The sequence below is a fragment of the Lutzomyia longipalpis genome, chromosome 1 (assembly GCF_024334085.1).
Source record: "Lutzomyia longipalpis isolate SR_M1_2022 chromosome 1, ASM2433408v1".
In the NCBI taxonomy this organism is placed as follows: Eukaryota; Metazoa; Arthropoda; class Insecta; order Diptera; family Psychodidae; genus Lutzomyia; species Lutzomyia longipalpis.
Genome location: NC_074707.1, coordinates 34,523,587 through 34,536,837, shown reverse-complemented (window position 1 = coordinate 34,536,837; position 13,251 = coordinate 34,523,587). Strand labels below are relative to the sequence as shown.

The 13,251-nt window shown below is 28.7% G+C and overlaps 1 protein-coding gene across 8 annotated transcripts in view; it reads left to right on the top strand.

Annotated features, from left to right (window-relative positions):
- Positions 1 to 13,035, top strand: part of LOC129786235 (probable maleylacetoacetate isomerase 2) — a 69,912-nt gene extending 56,877 nt beyond the window's left edge. For 5 of the 8 annotated variants that reach the window (XM_055821104.1, XM_055821105.1, XM_055821108.1 and 2 more), the window contains 3 exons: positions 319 to 941; positions 1,013 to 1,529; positions 4,442 to 13,035. In XM_055821104.1, the coding sequence (XP_055677079.1) occupies positions 319 to 941; positions 1,013 to 1,529; positions 4,442 to 4,665 (1,364 nt within the window). In that variant the 3' untranslated portion in view covers positions 4,666 to 13,035. The remainder of the gene's footprint in view (positions 1 to 318; positions 942 to 1,012; positions 1,530 to 4,441) is intronic. The other 3 variants (XM_055821110.1, XM_055821109.1, XM_055821106.1) reach the window with 1 other exon arrangement.
- Positions 13,036 to 13,251: the final 216 nt, after the last annotated feature.

Sequence of the window (13,251 nt, the reverse complement as noted above, 5' to 3'; positions counted from 1 at the left end):
ATCAGATTAAATTTATAATGTACAAACGTGCTAAAATATGAGCCATATGCGCGACATATTTTATAAATTTTACACTTGGCAGCAAAAATTTATTAGAATTTCTATTAAATCAAGATTGGATGCAGTAGAGGATACACTGAATTAGGTTAAAAGAAACTATTTCTTTTGCCTTTAAACTCTGAAAAATTGAGCTGAATTTCAAAAACAAAAATGTTTCCTAGATAGTTTCTTAGCCTTTGACATTCTAATATGTTTCTTGAGCTTATCCACTTCATTCAAGCTTCCCAATCTTATTGTGATTTATTTTATTTTTCTCAGGAACATCTGAAAGAATTTGCCTGATAACGGGCTCAAGTGAGGCAATAATGACAGTGTTGGATTTTATAATGGATAAAATACGCGAAAAACCCGATTTGTCGGCCGAAAAGTCCGGCGATACGAAACAAGAGCGTGATAAGCAAGTAAAAATTCTCGTGCCCAATTCAACGGCCGGCATGATAATCGGTAAGGCTGGTGCTTTTATAAAACAAATAAAAGAAGAGAGTGGGTCTTACGTACAAATATCGCAAAAACCGAAGGATGTAACATTGCAAGAGCGCTGCATTACAATAATTGGCGAAAAGGAGAACAATAAGATGGCATGCAAGATGATTCTATCGAAAATAATTGAGGATCCCCAATCGGGAACATGCCTAAATGTCTCCTATGCCGATGTTAATGGTCCAGTGGCAAATTACAATCCAACTGGATCGCCATATGCCTCGTCGCAACAGAATGCGATAAGTTCAAGTACGGCGTCGTTGAATTCGGCGCTGGGTACGGCTGTGACTGGAGCTGGTTTGCTTGTTAATGGCACTGGCATTAATTTATCATTGAACTTGAATGCACCCAATCCAGGTCCAAATCCATCAGTTACCACCCAACTTCTTGATCACATTAAGGTACAGATTTTATTGCTAAATTTATTTGTTTTTTTTTTTGGGTCTTAATGTAGAGATTTTTTTCCATAAAGGTTGCCATGCGGAGTTCGGGATATTCAGATTCCGCCACGACGGAGGTGTGTGCTGCTCTTGGGGTGCTGGCCAAATATGGTGTTCTAGGTGTGGGGGTTGGGCTCACGCACGCAAATGGTGCCCACCCAGCCACAACACCAACACTCAGCTATCTCGGGGTGTCGGCGATCGATCAATCGGCGGCAGCTGCGACAAGTGGTGGTGTTTTCGGGGCAATTGGCCAGGTGAACCTGGATTCGTACATTGGGACAACATCGCCCACACCGAGGACATCACTTGAACGGTATGATGCTGCTTTCGATCCTTTTCGGCATGCGGGTTCCCAAGCAGCAACACCAATTACATTAAATAATAATAGTTTCGGTTTGGCGACTGGTGGTGCAACGGCTCAAACACTTGGGGCAGCTGCGGCGCAAACGCTGGGATCACTCAGCAAGAGCCCCACACCAGGCGACCTGGGTGCCAAGGACTCCAAAAATGTAGAAATTCCAGAAGTAATTGTAGGCGCGATATTAGGTAAATAAGGCCAAATTTCCATTTTTTTTTTCAAATTGATTTCAAATCAGCTCTCAGAAATCTATTTGGTTTATTTTTTTGTTTAATTTTCTTTTTCAAAAAACAAAGATCAATTTTTTTTCTTTCAAATGCTCAATTGGTTCATCAAAAAAACTCATTTTTAACTCCGCTATTCATACATGAAATGCTTCCACATACTCTTTTTATTTTTGGTAATGATTGCTACATAAACTGTGCAAGAATCTGGGCTATAATTTTGCTTTCAATGCTGTATTTCTCATGAAAATATTGAATTTTTAATTAATTGTAAAGGCATTTATTTTTCCAAAAAGTTCTGAAATAAAATTCTTGGAAAGGTAGGATTTATTTAAAAAGAAATTTTTATGGAAATTGAAAATCTTCCCATCTGTTTTATTTTTCTTGGTAAAAAAATGTCTCAAAAGAAGATTCTTTTTTTTTAATATTTCCCATTCCATTGGGAACAAAGTCAATATATAATTGCAAGTCATGAAAGTCCCATTGGATGTTTCTTTTATCTGGTAAAATGTCTCTCGTTGGCAGTTTACTTTCCAATAAAAGTTTCCGGAAAATTGGCTGAAGAAAAGTTCAACTTGTAAGTTACTTTTGCCAAAGAAAAAAAACTTTTGTTTGGACACTTTCTGGTATTAATTTTTTTTATCGTAACTTTTGCAAATAAATTTGTAAGACAACACCCCTGAGTGAGAAAGAAACAAATCATGAGATTTAATTAATATGGCACACAGGAAGCAAAATTATATATTATTTTTTCTTATATCCTAACATTATGAAATCTCTATTCATTTCAAGAAGAAGCTTGATTCTTACACGCATTGCTCATTTTTTTCTGGTTTTTGGAACGCTTTCATACTGAATAGACGGACTATGGTAATTTGCCAAGAACTATTTATATGAAAAGAAGAAACTTTGCAAATTATTCTAAAAGCATTATAGCTCTCAGATAAAAAAAAACAAAATCATTTCATCAAAAGTACTTTTATAAATGGAAATATAAGGATAATTTTAATTTATTCACCATAATATCGCGATTACATTTTACGTTGCTGCTTCTTAGATAAACAAACATACAACACCACCTTTTTCTCCTCCCTTCTTGTGATATTATATTTTAGACTTACACCATATAGTACGTGTTGGCTGGAATTTTCTGTTCTTTTTATTCTTATTCTTCATCCCTAAAAAAACTTTTTCCCTGTGTGAACAAGAAAAATTGGAGTGTTTGACCTGTTATCATTTTATGCAAAGGGGGCGTACAATTCACAATAAATTGATATACTGCTTTTGATAATTTTTAGTATATTAAAATGGACATTTAATTAATTTTAATTTTTCGTTAAGTAAAGCTTGGTAAAATTGCAGGGTCTCTTTATTAAAATTTTATGAAGGAACAAAATTACATGTACCTACTTTAAAGTAAAAGCTTTTCATTTTAGATGAATTTCTAAGCAGAAAAAGACTTTTTTGAGATTTCTTTAATCTCAAGAAACTCAAAAAAATCTTTTATTTAACGATGTTATGAAAATGCTAATTTATACACAGAGAAAAAAAAGAATCACAGCTAATAAGGTAGAAGAAAAGGTTTAAAGATCTCTTTAAACCTGAATCAGACTGTTTTAAAATTATTCTGAAAAAATGAAAATTTTGACTCCATTTCAAGGAGAAATCTAAAATAAATTGCGGGAAAAATAGGAAAATGAAAAAGTTGAAAATAAAAGAATATTTATGTATAATTGAGAAAAATGCAATTGAATTAAAGAAAAACGCTTGAAAAAATTAATAGTTGAGATACAAAAATTCAAAGAAATAAAATTGAGGAGAGTGTAGAAAAACACAAATATTAAAAGAGATTAAGCTAAAAATTTTTAAAAATCTGTAAAAGTAAAAAGACATAAAAATATACACAAATTGCAGGAAAATATAGAAAAAAAAACTAATTAGCTTTTCTTCGAAATTTTCGGCATTTTTCCACCCTCATAAGTCTGTTTTGAGGAACAATTTTTCTCTATGTAGATTTCCAAAAACTCAGAATAGAAAGAACAATTTAAAAACTAATTCAAAAAAAATGAAGCATTATTCAAGTCTTAGTTTTATTAAAGCTCCCTGAAAGCTCTAAATGAGTAGCTTTTCCATTTACCTGGTTCCAATTCACCCCAATTTACGATGCTTTAATTTTAATAACATGAATGGTTACCCTAAGCGCCCAACCCTGTAATTATAGCCGTTCAAGTGAAGTTTCTATTGGAATATCAATTTCGAAGGAAATGGGTCAATTGTGTGAGTTGTACGCCCCCTTAAAACTTTATTGTATACCCCACACTCATTGAATTGTTTCTTTTTTTTCTATTTATTTTAAAGTATAACAGTGAAAGAGAAGAGAGATAGGAATTGCCGTTGTAGAAGGGGAGAAAGTCATGCTGCATACATCATCATCATCATCGTTCTTCATACTTTTATTGTAGAGTTTGCGAATGGGTTTCGATGGAGAGTGAGAGTGAGAAATGGGGAAATGTGTACAAGCATCGAATGAATATTTCACATGACATTATTTTTCATAAAGAATAACATCCTCAATAGAGTCACCAAACCACATAAAGCGAGCTTTTCTTCCTTTTTTTCTTTCATTTTTTTTCTTTCTTGCTGGTCCTGGCTGCTACTCCATCCATCTTTCTTCACAAACCCTTTTATGTGTTGTAGTTTTTTTTTCCACCACCACCATTTCTTCTTCTTTTTTTTTCGTTGTACCTCGCTAGTGGGGTTTGGTGATTTTCTTTTTTTTTCTTTTAAAATAAAAATGAGAAAGAAAATGTAAATTACAAAGCTTTGGCAGCAAAATGTATAACAATTTTTTCTCTGTATTTAAATGTCTTTTGCAGGACCCGGTGGTCGTAGTTTAATAGAAATTCAACGTGCATCCGGCGCTACGATTCAGATATCAAAGAAAGGCATGTTTGTACCAGGAACTAGGAATCGCATTGTAACCATCACTGGCCAACCGCACGCCGTCACCTTCGCACATTTCCTTATTGAGCAAAAAATCTCGGAGGAGGAGACCAAAAGAGCGCATCAAAACACACTGACGCCGGGTATTATGCAATAAAAGTAATAATAAGACAAGAATCTTCTTCAGTCTGTTGTACATTTATGAATTTCACGACAAGTCTATGTTCATTTCGTTTTTTTTTTGTTCTTACTTCTTTTTATTTCGAGATAACAAAACGTCTTAAGGACAATACCAAAAAAAGAATGAAAAGACTCTTCAGTTAGTGAAATGTGGCAGTTTAGTCAGAGAGGAAAAAATCATTTTTAATTTTTGTTTTTCAAAAAACAATTCATAAAGAAATCTTATTTATTAAATTCACAACAATGCTCTATAATAAACTTCATTGCACCCAGTCCTTCCGTTATCTCGTAGTGCAAAATCAATTCAAAATGAAATAAAAATCATCTAATATCAGAGAAATCACATAATGTTGATATTTTTTTAAAAAAATAAAAACTAAAACGTATATAGAAAGAGAAAGAAAAGAAGAAAACCATTCTCACATTAAAAAAAGGAAATTCTGTGAGTAAAGACTTTATACAAAGAGAGTAACTTATATTTTTCAATAGAATAATAAATTTGTCGATGAATAAGGACTATTTAAAGAGAAGAAAAAAATAGATTTTAAAAAGAAAAAGACGAAACAGTGCTGTTGATAATTGTTATATTATTATTTTTATTGTCATAAGGACCGTGTGAGAGATAACGCGAGCGTGAAAGCCCTAAGAAAAAATTACCAGAATTTTTTATAAATTTTACTATATTGAAAAAAACTGAATGAGAAAAATTTTATTTTTAAAAAAGAGAAAATATCTAATGAGATGTTTAGAATGTGCGGGAGATATTATATATTTTTTGTTATGTAGTAATTTTTGGTAAATTTTAGTACACGTGGTTGTAAATATTCATGTTTCTTCTACATTTCCTTTTAGTGCAGAAACGAAGTTCTTTTTTTTTTAATTTTCACCTCATTGTATTTTAAATACAATTAAAAATATAGTATATTGTTTGTTAATCAGTCGCAAATAGAAACATGATACGAGGTATCTTTGAGAGAAATAAAAATCTATTTTGTTATTCTTTTATTTTCCATTAAAATTTGTTAAAAACACACGTGACAATTTTTTTCCGGAAAAACTGTGGCAATAAACTGGAAATTGATGAAAGAGTTAATTTGAAAAAAAAAAACAATGAAAAGCTTTTCAATTTCGTAGCGAGAAAATAATGAAAAATATTTTTAAAATTCTGTCAAAATGTGAAAAGCAATTTTCCAACATTTTTTCAAGTGAGCTTCCTTCATTGAATTTTCAGCCCTAGTTTATATGGAACACAAACTCACATAGTTTTATATTTCCATCACTTGAACTGTGATTGGTTGCGATTGTCGTATTTTCTTAAAAAATCAAATTTCATTTCGAGAATTATCCATTAAATTATGAATGTTGAATAGAAGAAAATCTGAATAAGAACTTGTTGAAATATTTTTTTTTATTATCTTGGTATGTCTCAGGCATAATATTGAATAGAAATGTTACCATTATTTCCATTAAAAAAGATTTTATTTTTACAAAAAAAAATGCAGAAGAAATAGAATGAAATATTTTGTGTTTAGATTTTTATTTTCTTTTGGGGGGAAAATTGTTTGTAAAACAAAACTATAAGATGATAATTACTAGCTATTATTACTATGTGAAAGAAGAAGAAAAAAATATTAAGAGATACAACAGGGTTTCGCTATTTTAGACTTAATTGTTAAATCACGTTTTATCTAAATGAAAATAATAAAAAAATATACTACCTACATTTAAATTTAAAACAGAGAAAGGCCACTAAATAAATCAATGACAATTTATTTACCTTCTCAATTTGAGGGGAATTCAACATTAAAAATTTCTTTCGTCACTCAAAATAAACTTTCAAATTGATTTTCTTTCAATGTCAAAAAAAAGCCCGCAAGAGGATCAATTTGTCGTTACGAATTAAAAAAAAACGTCGCGAAAGTGAAAAACGTGTGTTATATAGAATTAAAAAAGAAAAAATATAAACTGGACTGCAATTTTTTTCTCACACAGTGCAATCCAAGAAGAATCACAATGATTTAATTTTCTTCTAAAAAAAACTGAGTGCCATTAGGGGATAGTACAGTGTTGTTAGTTGACGCAGTGAGGCCATTTTTTCATAATATAAAAAATACTAAATGCAAATTAAAAGACATTTTTGCAATATAAAAAAAAACAACTTACGATTTACAATAGAACGCCTTTTGCGGTATTTTCTCGCTTTAGTAACAGAAAATAAAACACTTGTCGTAGTTAAAGGAAAACATGTTATTTTAAATGAGAAAGAACTTTGAGGATGATTAACTTAAGAACAAATTCATTCTTCCACAAAATTGTCCTTTGTAGTTTCTGCAATTGCTCGTGCATTGTGAAAAAATCTCCATTTGCTTGTACTTTGCATAATGAAATTTCTCGAAAAACTTTTATTGCTGCTGCTTCTATTCACACAGATGGAAAGATCAGAGAATGAAAATATGCGGAAAATAAAATAATTTTGAATTTTGTTACAGGAACTTCGCTTTAAAAATAAATTTAAAAAATTAAGAAAAGTTTAATGTAATTTTTTCTCTTTACAATATAATTCTGAAAGCTTTTATTTTCAATTTAACTGAGGTTCTTCATGAGGTATTGCAGATAAAGAAATTTATTGCAATATGAAAATAAATTTAAAAATGTTTGATTCAATATAGTTCAAACAGACACATTTTAATAAAATTCCTTATCTAAAGTACCTGAAGAAGGAATACAGAGAACTCAAAATCCACTAAAGGAAAAAAAAACAAAATACAATTTTCCAAAGAAATGACACAAAACCTCCCGTAATCCATCTTCATCTTCCGTATCAAATTATTTATTCCAGGAAGCAGGAGAGAAAAGTTATTAAATTAAACTTCCTTCCATTTAGCCCTGCCCTGAGTTTGAAATTGCAAAGGCATCCAAAAATGAAATTGGATCTCTTTTAAATTCCAACCATCAATTGGGGTGTTTGTCCTAAATTTAAACTTGGGCGTGTCATTTAAGTCTCTTGAAATTCTCCCTCAATCTTTGACCCAAAATCCTCAAAATGATTTACTAAAATAAAACTACAAAGGAAAACTTTTAAACAATATTTTTATGGAGAAACTTCAAAAGAGCTTCTTCGTGTAAAAATGCGCGATTTCCGTTTGTGAAAAAGTTCGCAAAAGCTCTTCAAAAGTCTCTCGAGAAATGCAAGCAAAAGAGAATTTTTCAACAAGAGAACTGCAGAAAAAAAAATATAATAAAATTTCAACTCACATCCTCAAAGAATTTTTAAATAAAAATCTCACGCAACGACCTAATTAAAGGATTTATAAATCTCTATTAACGTAACAATAAAATAAACCTCCTCGAGTCACTGTTAAAAACTCTCGCCAAAAAAATGTTAAAAAAAAGTGCGCTGCAAAGTAAATGATTAAAAAAAATCCCAAATCACAAATCTTAAAGATTAAGGAAATGTTTATTGATCTGAAAAAAAAATCTTTAAAATTTCAATTAAAAAAATGTGTAATTAAGAAAACATTGATGGTACAAGTTCCATTTGGGCAAGAAATATGTCTTTCAGAGCGATCTAAGAATCTTCACAATGCCCTGAAGTGTTGTCTAACAATACTTGAGAAGCTCACAGGGCTGCTTAAGATGATGAAAGAAATATACTAAAAAAGATATTGACTAAAATAAACATTTAAAAAAATATTAATGAGAAAAAGAAACAATATGAAAAGTAAGTTAGTGTGTTAAATTAATGTGAGCTGGAAATTCTATGAGAAAGGTGAATGAAAAAAATCTTTAACTGTAGATAGAAGAAAAGAAAATGTTTATCAAAAAAACTTTTTTAAAAAAAGAAATCGAATTTTAAGATTTTTTTCTTTCGGTTAAAAATTAATTTTCTTTCACAACGCTTCAATATTTTTTTCGGTTAATTTTTATCAAGATTAGAAAAGGCGAATAGTGAAGATAATGATAAGAAATAGTGGCGGGAAAAGCACGTTTCATTTGGCGCAGACAATCGATATTTTCTTTACGCACCTGAAAAAATTCATACTTACAGGTAAAAAAAAAAACAAATAGAAAAAAAAGAAGAAAAAGAATGATTTATCGAGTAAAATATGCTACATCCTCATGTATTCGATTGCAGTGCCGTCCAAAAAAAAAAGAGAAAAAGAGAAGAATCGCAAAGAACTCATTTATCTTCATCATTTTTTTTCTTTTAAAAATTAATTTTTATCATAATAAATAGAAAAAGAGAATTTACGTGTAATGATTTATCACGTAATTTTTATCCAAGGACACTAAAATTGTTTTTCACTTTCCAATGCGGATACACGGAGAATCTGATACAATTATATAATAAATAAATAGCAAAATTCCAGTAGCGTTGAAAACTGATTAAAAAAAAAAGATTTATAAAATATAAAATGCCTTCAATTGAAATTGATGATGAAAGAGATATTTATTACAACAACAACAACAAAAACTATTGACGAGATGAAATAAGAGAAAAAAAACATTTATTGTATGGTAATTTTTATTAATACAAATTAATTAAAAATATATATTAGAAACAGAATACAATAGAGAAAAAAAAACAAAAAAATATATAATAAAGAGGTGGTGAATGAAACAAGTAATGGCCGATGTGCAAAAAAAATGTACCTTTAGATGAAGAGAAAAAAAAATGATAAATCACGTTTTAACTATTAAAAAAGGAAACATATAAAAATTCTAGCATTACTCTTAATCACACACATATTATTAAAAGAAAAAATCTACCATTTTAGCTGATAAGAGTGCAAAGAAAAAGAGGAAGAAAACTTATAATCCAGCGTTGGCATATAAGAATGCGCCTGAGGAAATCCAAAAAGTTGCCACGGAAAGTTTGATGAGACAAAAACAATCTGCAAGAGCTTCGCGAAGAATTATAAATAAATTCTGAAAAAAAAATAAAAGCAGAAAATGCTCAGCAGAGGAAAATTGAGTTGTTGTAAGATTAGAAGGATGCTGAAATCTACGTAATCTTTCAATTACTTCATAAATATACACTGAGAAAGGAAGAAAATCAACTCAATTTAGAGAATAATATAAACACGTGAATTGCAAATTTTTAAATGAAAACATTTGCATAAAGCACATGAAATTTTGCTGCGCTCAGATGGAGCTTTTGCTCCATGGAGTGAAATATAAAAGTAACATTGTTGTGTACAGTGATGAACAATGTTGTTTCTCTCTCAAAGTTTTGAATTTGTTGGAAATAAAAGGCTTTTGTAGTTGAGCTAAATTTGAATTAATTAAATTGACTTTAATCTCTTTTTTAAGGGTTTGGTTAAATGTTCAAATTTAATTTTCTTTCAGTTCTTCTGGTTTTCAAACTGTTGGATATTTTTTTCAAAGAGATCAACCAGCATAATGATTTAAAGAAAAAATCAAAAGAAATGAAAAATTGACTTAATGCTTACTCAAGAACTTTCCAAGTCACTAGAACAATAGTTGAAAGGTCATTAATGAAGAAAAAAGCTTTTAAGGCTTTTGAAAAACATACTTTCAATCCATACAAGTCTTTTTTCCGTGCCACTAAAAAGTTTCAATTTTTTTTAAATTTAAATTTATTAATTAAAAATAAAGCTTTCAAAGGTATAAAAAGCTTACAAAAGCAGTATAAAAAAACAACAGGGAAGCAATATCCTTCATCACTGCACCCCAACACATGCTTAAAAAATTTCCACTAAACTGACAATTAATTAAAATGAAAAAAAATCGTTATTGTGTATATACATACATATATATTGTTAAATATATACATAAAAAAAAGAAAAATATAGATTTTGAATGTTCTGTGATATTCATTCACATACATGCATGAAAAATACGGTTATTTAGATGAAAAAAAAAATATGAGAGAAATAGAAGAAATTCACTAATTTTGAGAAAAACATTTAAACAGAAAAAAAATATTTTCCTTCTTCTCCAAAAAAAAACACTATTTAAACAAAATAAAGAAAAAACACTCGAAAATATTTATTGAAAAGAAATAAAACAAAACTTCATGAAAATGTAAAAAAAAAATCTTCTGCAAAAGTATTGTGGTAGAAGTTTAAAGAAAAACATGAAAATATAATGAAAAAAAATTCAAGACATTTATCCACGTTCTTCTTCTTATAAATTATATAGAGAGAAAGTATTTTAATCCCCAAGAAAAACCATTCGAAATAAAACAAGAAAGATAAAAAATGCAAAGAGAAAAAAAATCCATAAAATCACAAAATATTAATAAATAGAAAGAACAAAACTTTTAAATAAAAAAAATGAAAATCTAGAACTTGTAGTGAACTGAAAATAAATGAAAAAAAATACAAAAAATAGTGCGTGAGAGTAGTAAAAGAAGGTAAAACAAGGAGAAAGGAAAAGTTATTCTTCAAAGAATCATATTTTCATTGTCATTTTAGCTAATATATTATTAGAGAGAAAAGGAAAGAAAGAGAAAGGTTTTAGATGTATAATAAATATTAATAAAGAAAAATACGGAAAAAAACAATTATTATTGTGTGTGATTAGCGTGTGGTTTTACGAAGAAAAAAAAGTAAAATTTATAATATATTTTTAATTCTGTTCTCACCCTAAGAGAGAATATTTTTAATAAATTTCATGCACAGAGTGCATTGAAGAAGTCATATTATACTGGTGGTAGAAATTATAAATTCTGTTTTCTAATTTTTCTTTTCTATTTTTCATTTTCTCTACCTATTTTTTTTTTTGTTAAGCTTCTCGTTAAGTTTTCCCATCTTTATCTTGCATTATGCCTATAGCAAGATTTCTCTATTTTTAAGCTCCCTTTTTGTTGTGTTTTGCTGTAGGGAAGAAAACAATAATGGTGTTAAAGGTTCCACTTATTTTTCTTTATTTTTTTAGACTTAAGTTAAAATGTGTTTCTTAGAAATTTCTTTTGAAGTTAAAAAAAAGAAAAGAAGCGAAAAGAAAAATTCATGAAAGGAAAAGCTTACAAAAAAAGCTTGTTAAAGCTTGAATCCCCATAGGAGGGTTTTTCTGAGTAACCATTTATTGTTGGTGTCTTGTGAATGTATTAAGAAAATTTTTCAGAAAAAAATCAAACTCATTAAAAATGAAAAAAAGAAAAATTGCCGAATATATTTCTTTAAATAAAAAAAACCATTATGAAGTGTATATAATTTTCATATATAGAGAAAATGTCATTATAAAAGAAAACTTTATAAGAAACATTCATAAATGGCTTCATTCCATCATTAAATAAAAAAAACAAAGAGATATTGAAAAGTTATTAAACATGAAAACAGATGAAAAATTATTTATTATTGCAAAATGTTAAATGAAACATACACAAAATAGAAAAAAAGAGTCTATTAAAATATATTAAAAAAAAACTAAAAGTAATCTTTAAAAGAAAACTTATTAAATTTAAAACAAAGAGTATAAACAAGATTTTGAAAAAAAATAAACTCTGTTACCATTGAAGAAATTTTAAATTAAAAAGTCAAAAAAAAAAACATCCAAAAGCTGATTATAGTAAAAAAAAAAACATTCAGCGTAAAAAAATGAGTGAAAAAAATTATATTTTTTTCCAAATACATTACATTGTTGTAGTTAGAATATTATATATATTAATGAAAAAAAACAATAAAGAAAAAATATATAAAAAGACGTGCTCAGATAAGAGTGATGAAGACGCTAAAAGAGTTGAATGAAAATCTTAGGAGAAAAAAAAAATAATTAAAAATATAAAAACTAAAATGAAAGTGAGTGGGATTAATAAATGAGCTTGCCGATGAGAGTGAACATAGAATAGACAAAAATTCGTATGAAATATCACAATGAGTTCTTCACCATTTCAACATTAAGAAAAAAACCCCTTATCATGCAATATTACTTTTTTTAATTGCGAATGAATTTCGAGTAAAGAAAAAACAATTAAGAAGAAAATTCTTTCATTAGTCTCACTATGAATAAATTCCTGTTTTGGTACAAAATTATCACAATTTGTTTTTTAAGATCATCCAAAATTAACGTTTCGTATCGTTCATGATTCATTGGTAAAAAAAATGAAATGATTTTGTGTAAAAAACAAAAAACACATTAGTAGTAAATCCCTCCGAAGATGGATGAAAAAAAAAGAAATCACGGGAAGAAAGGAAATTATGAAAAGTTGATTGTTGACAATGATAACATGAAAGGTTGAGAGGATTTAAAGAAGAAAAAATATGGAGAAAATAATGAATGAGACATACTATTATACATTACATTATACCAGAGTTGAAATCACATTGTCTATATTACATTATCATGAAAAAATAATAAAAATCAAGGAATACAAAACAAAGTCTTTTAATTTCACTGGCTTTTGGCTTTTGTGGGAGGATTTACGACTTCTTATTTGTGTCAGGTGGTTCCTTATTTTGCATTAAATTGTGCAATTTAAAGTGCACTGAGGCGTAGAAAAAATCTGCTGCATTACAGGTTAAGTAATAATGCAATTATTTTAATCAAAAAGGCAAATTTTTTATTGTTGAACTTCAATCTTTTTTAGCTTTTTTTA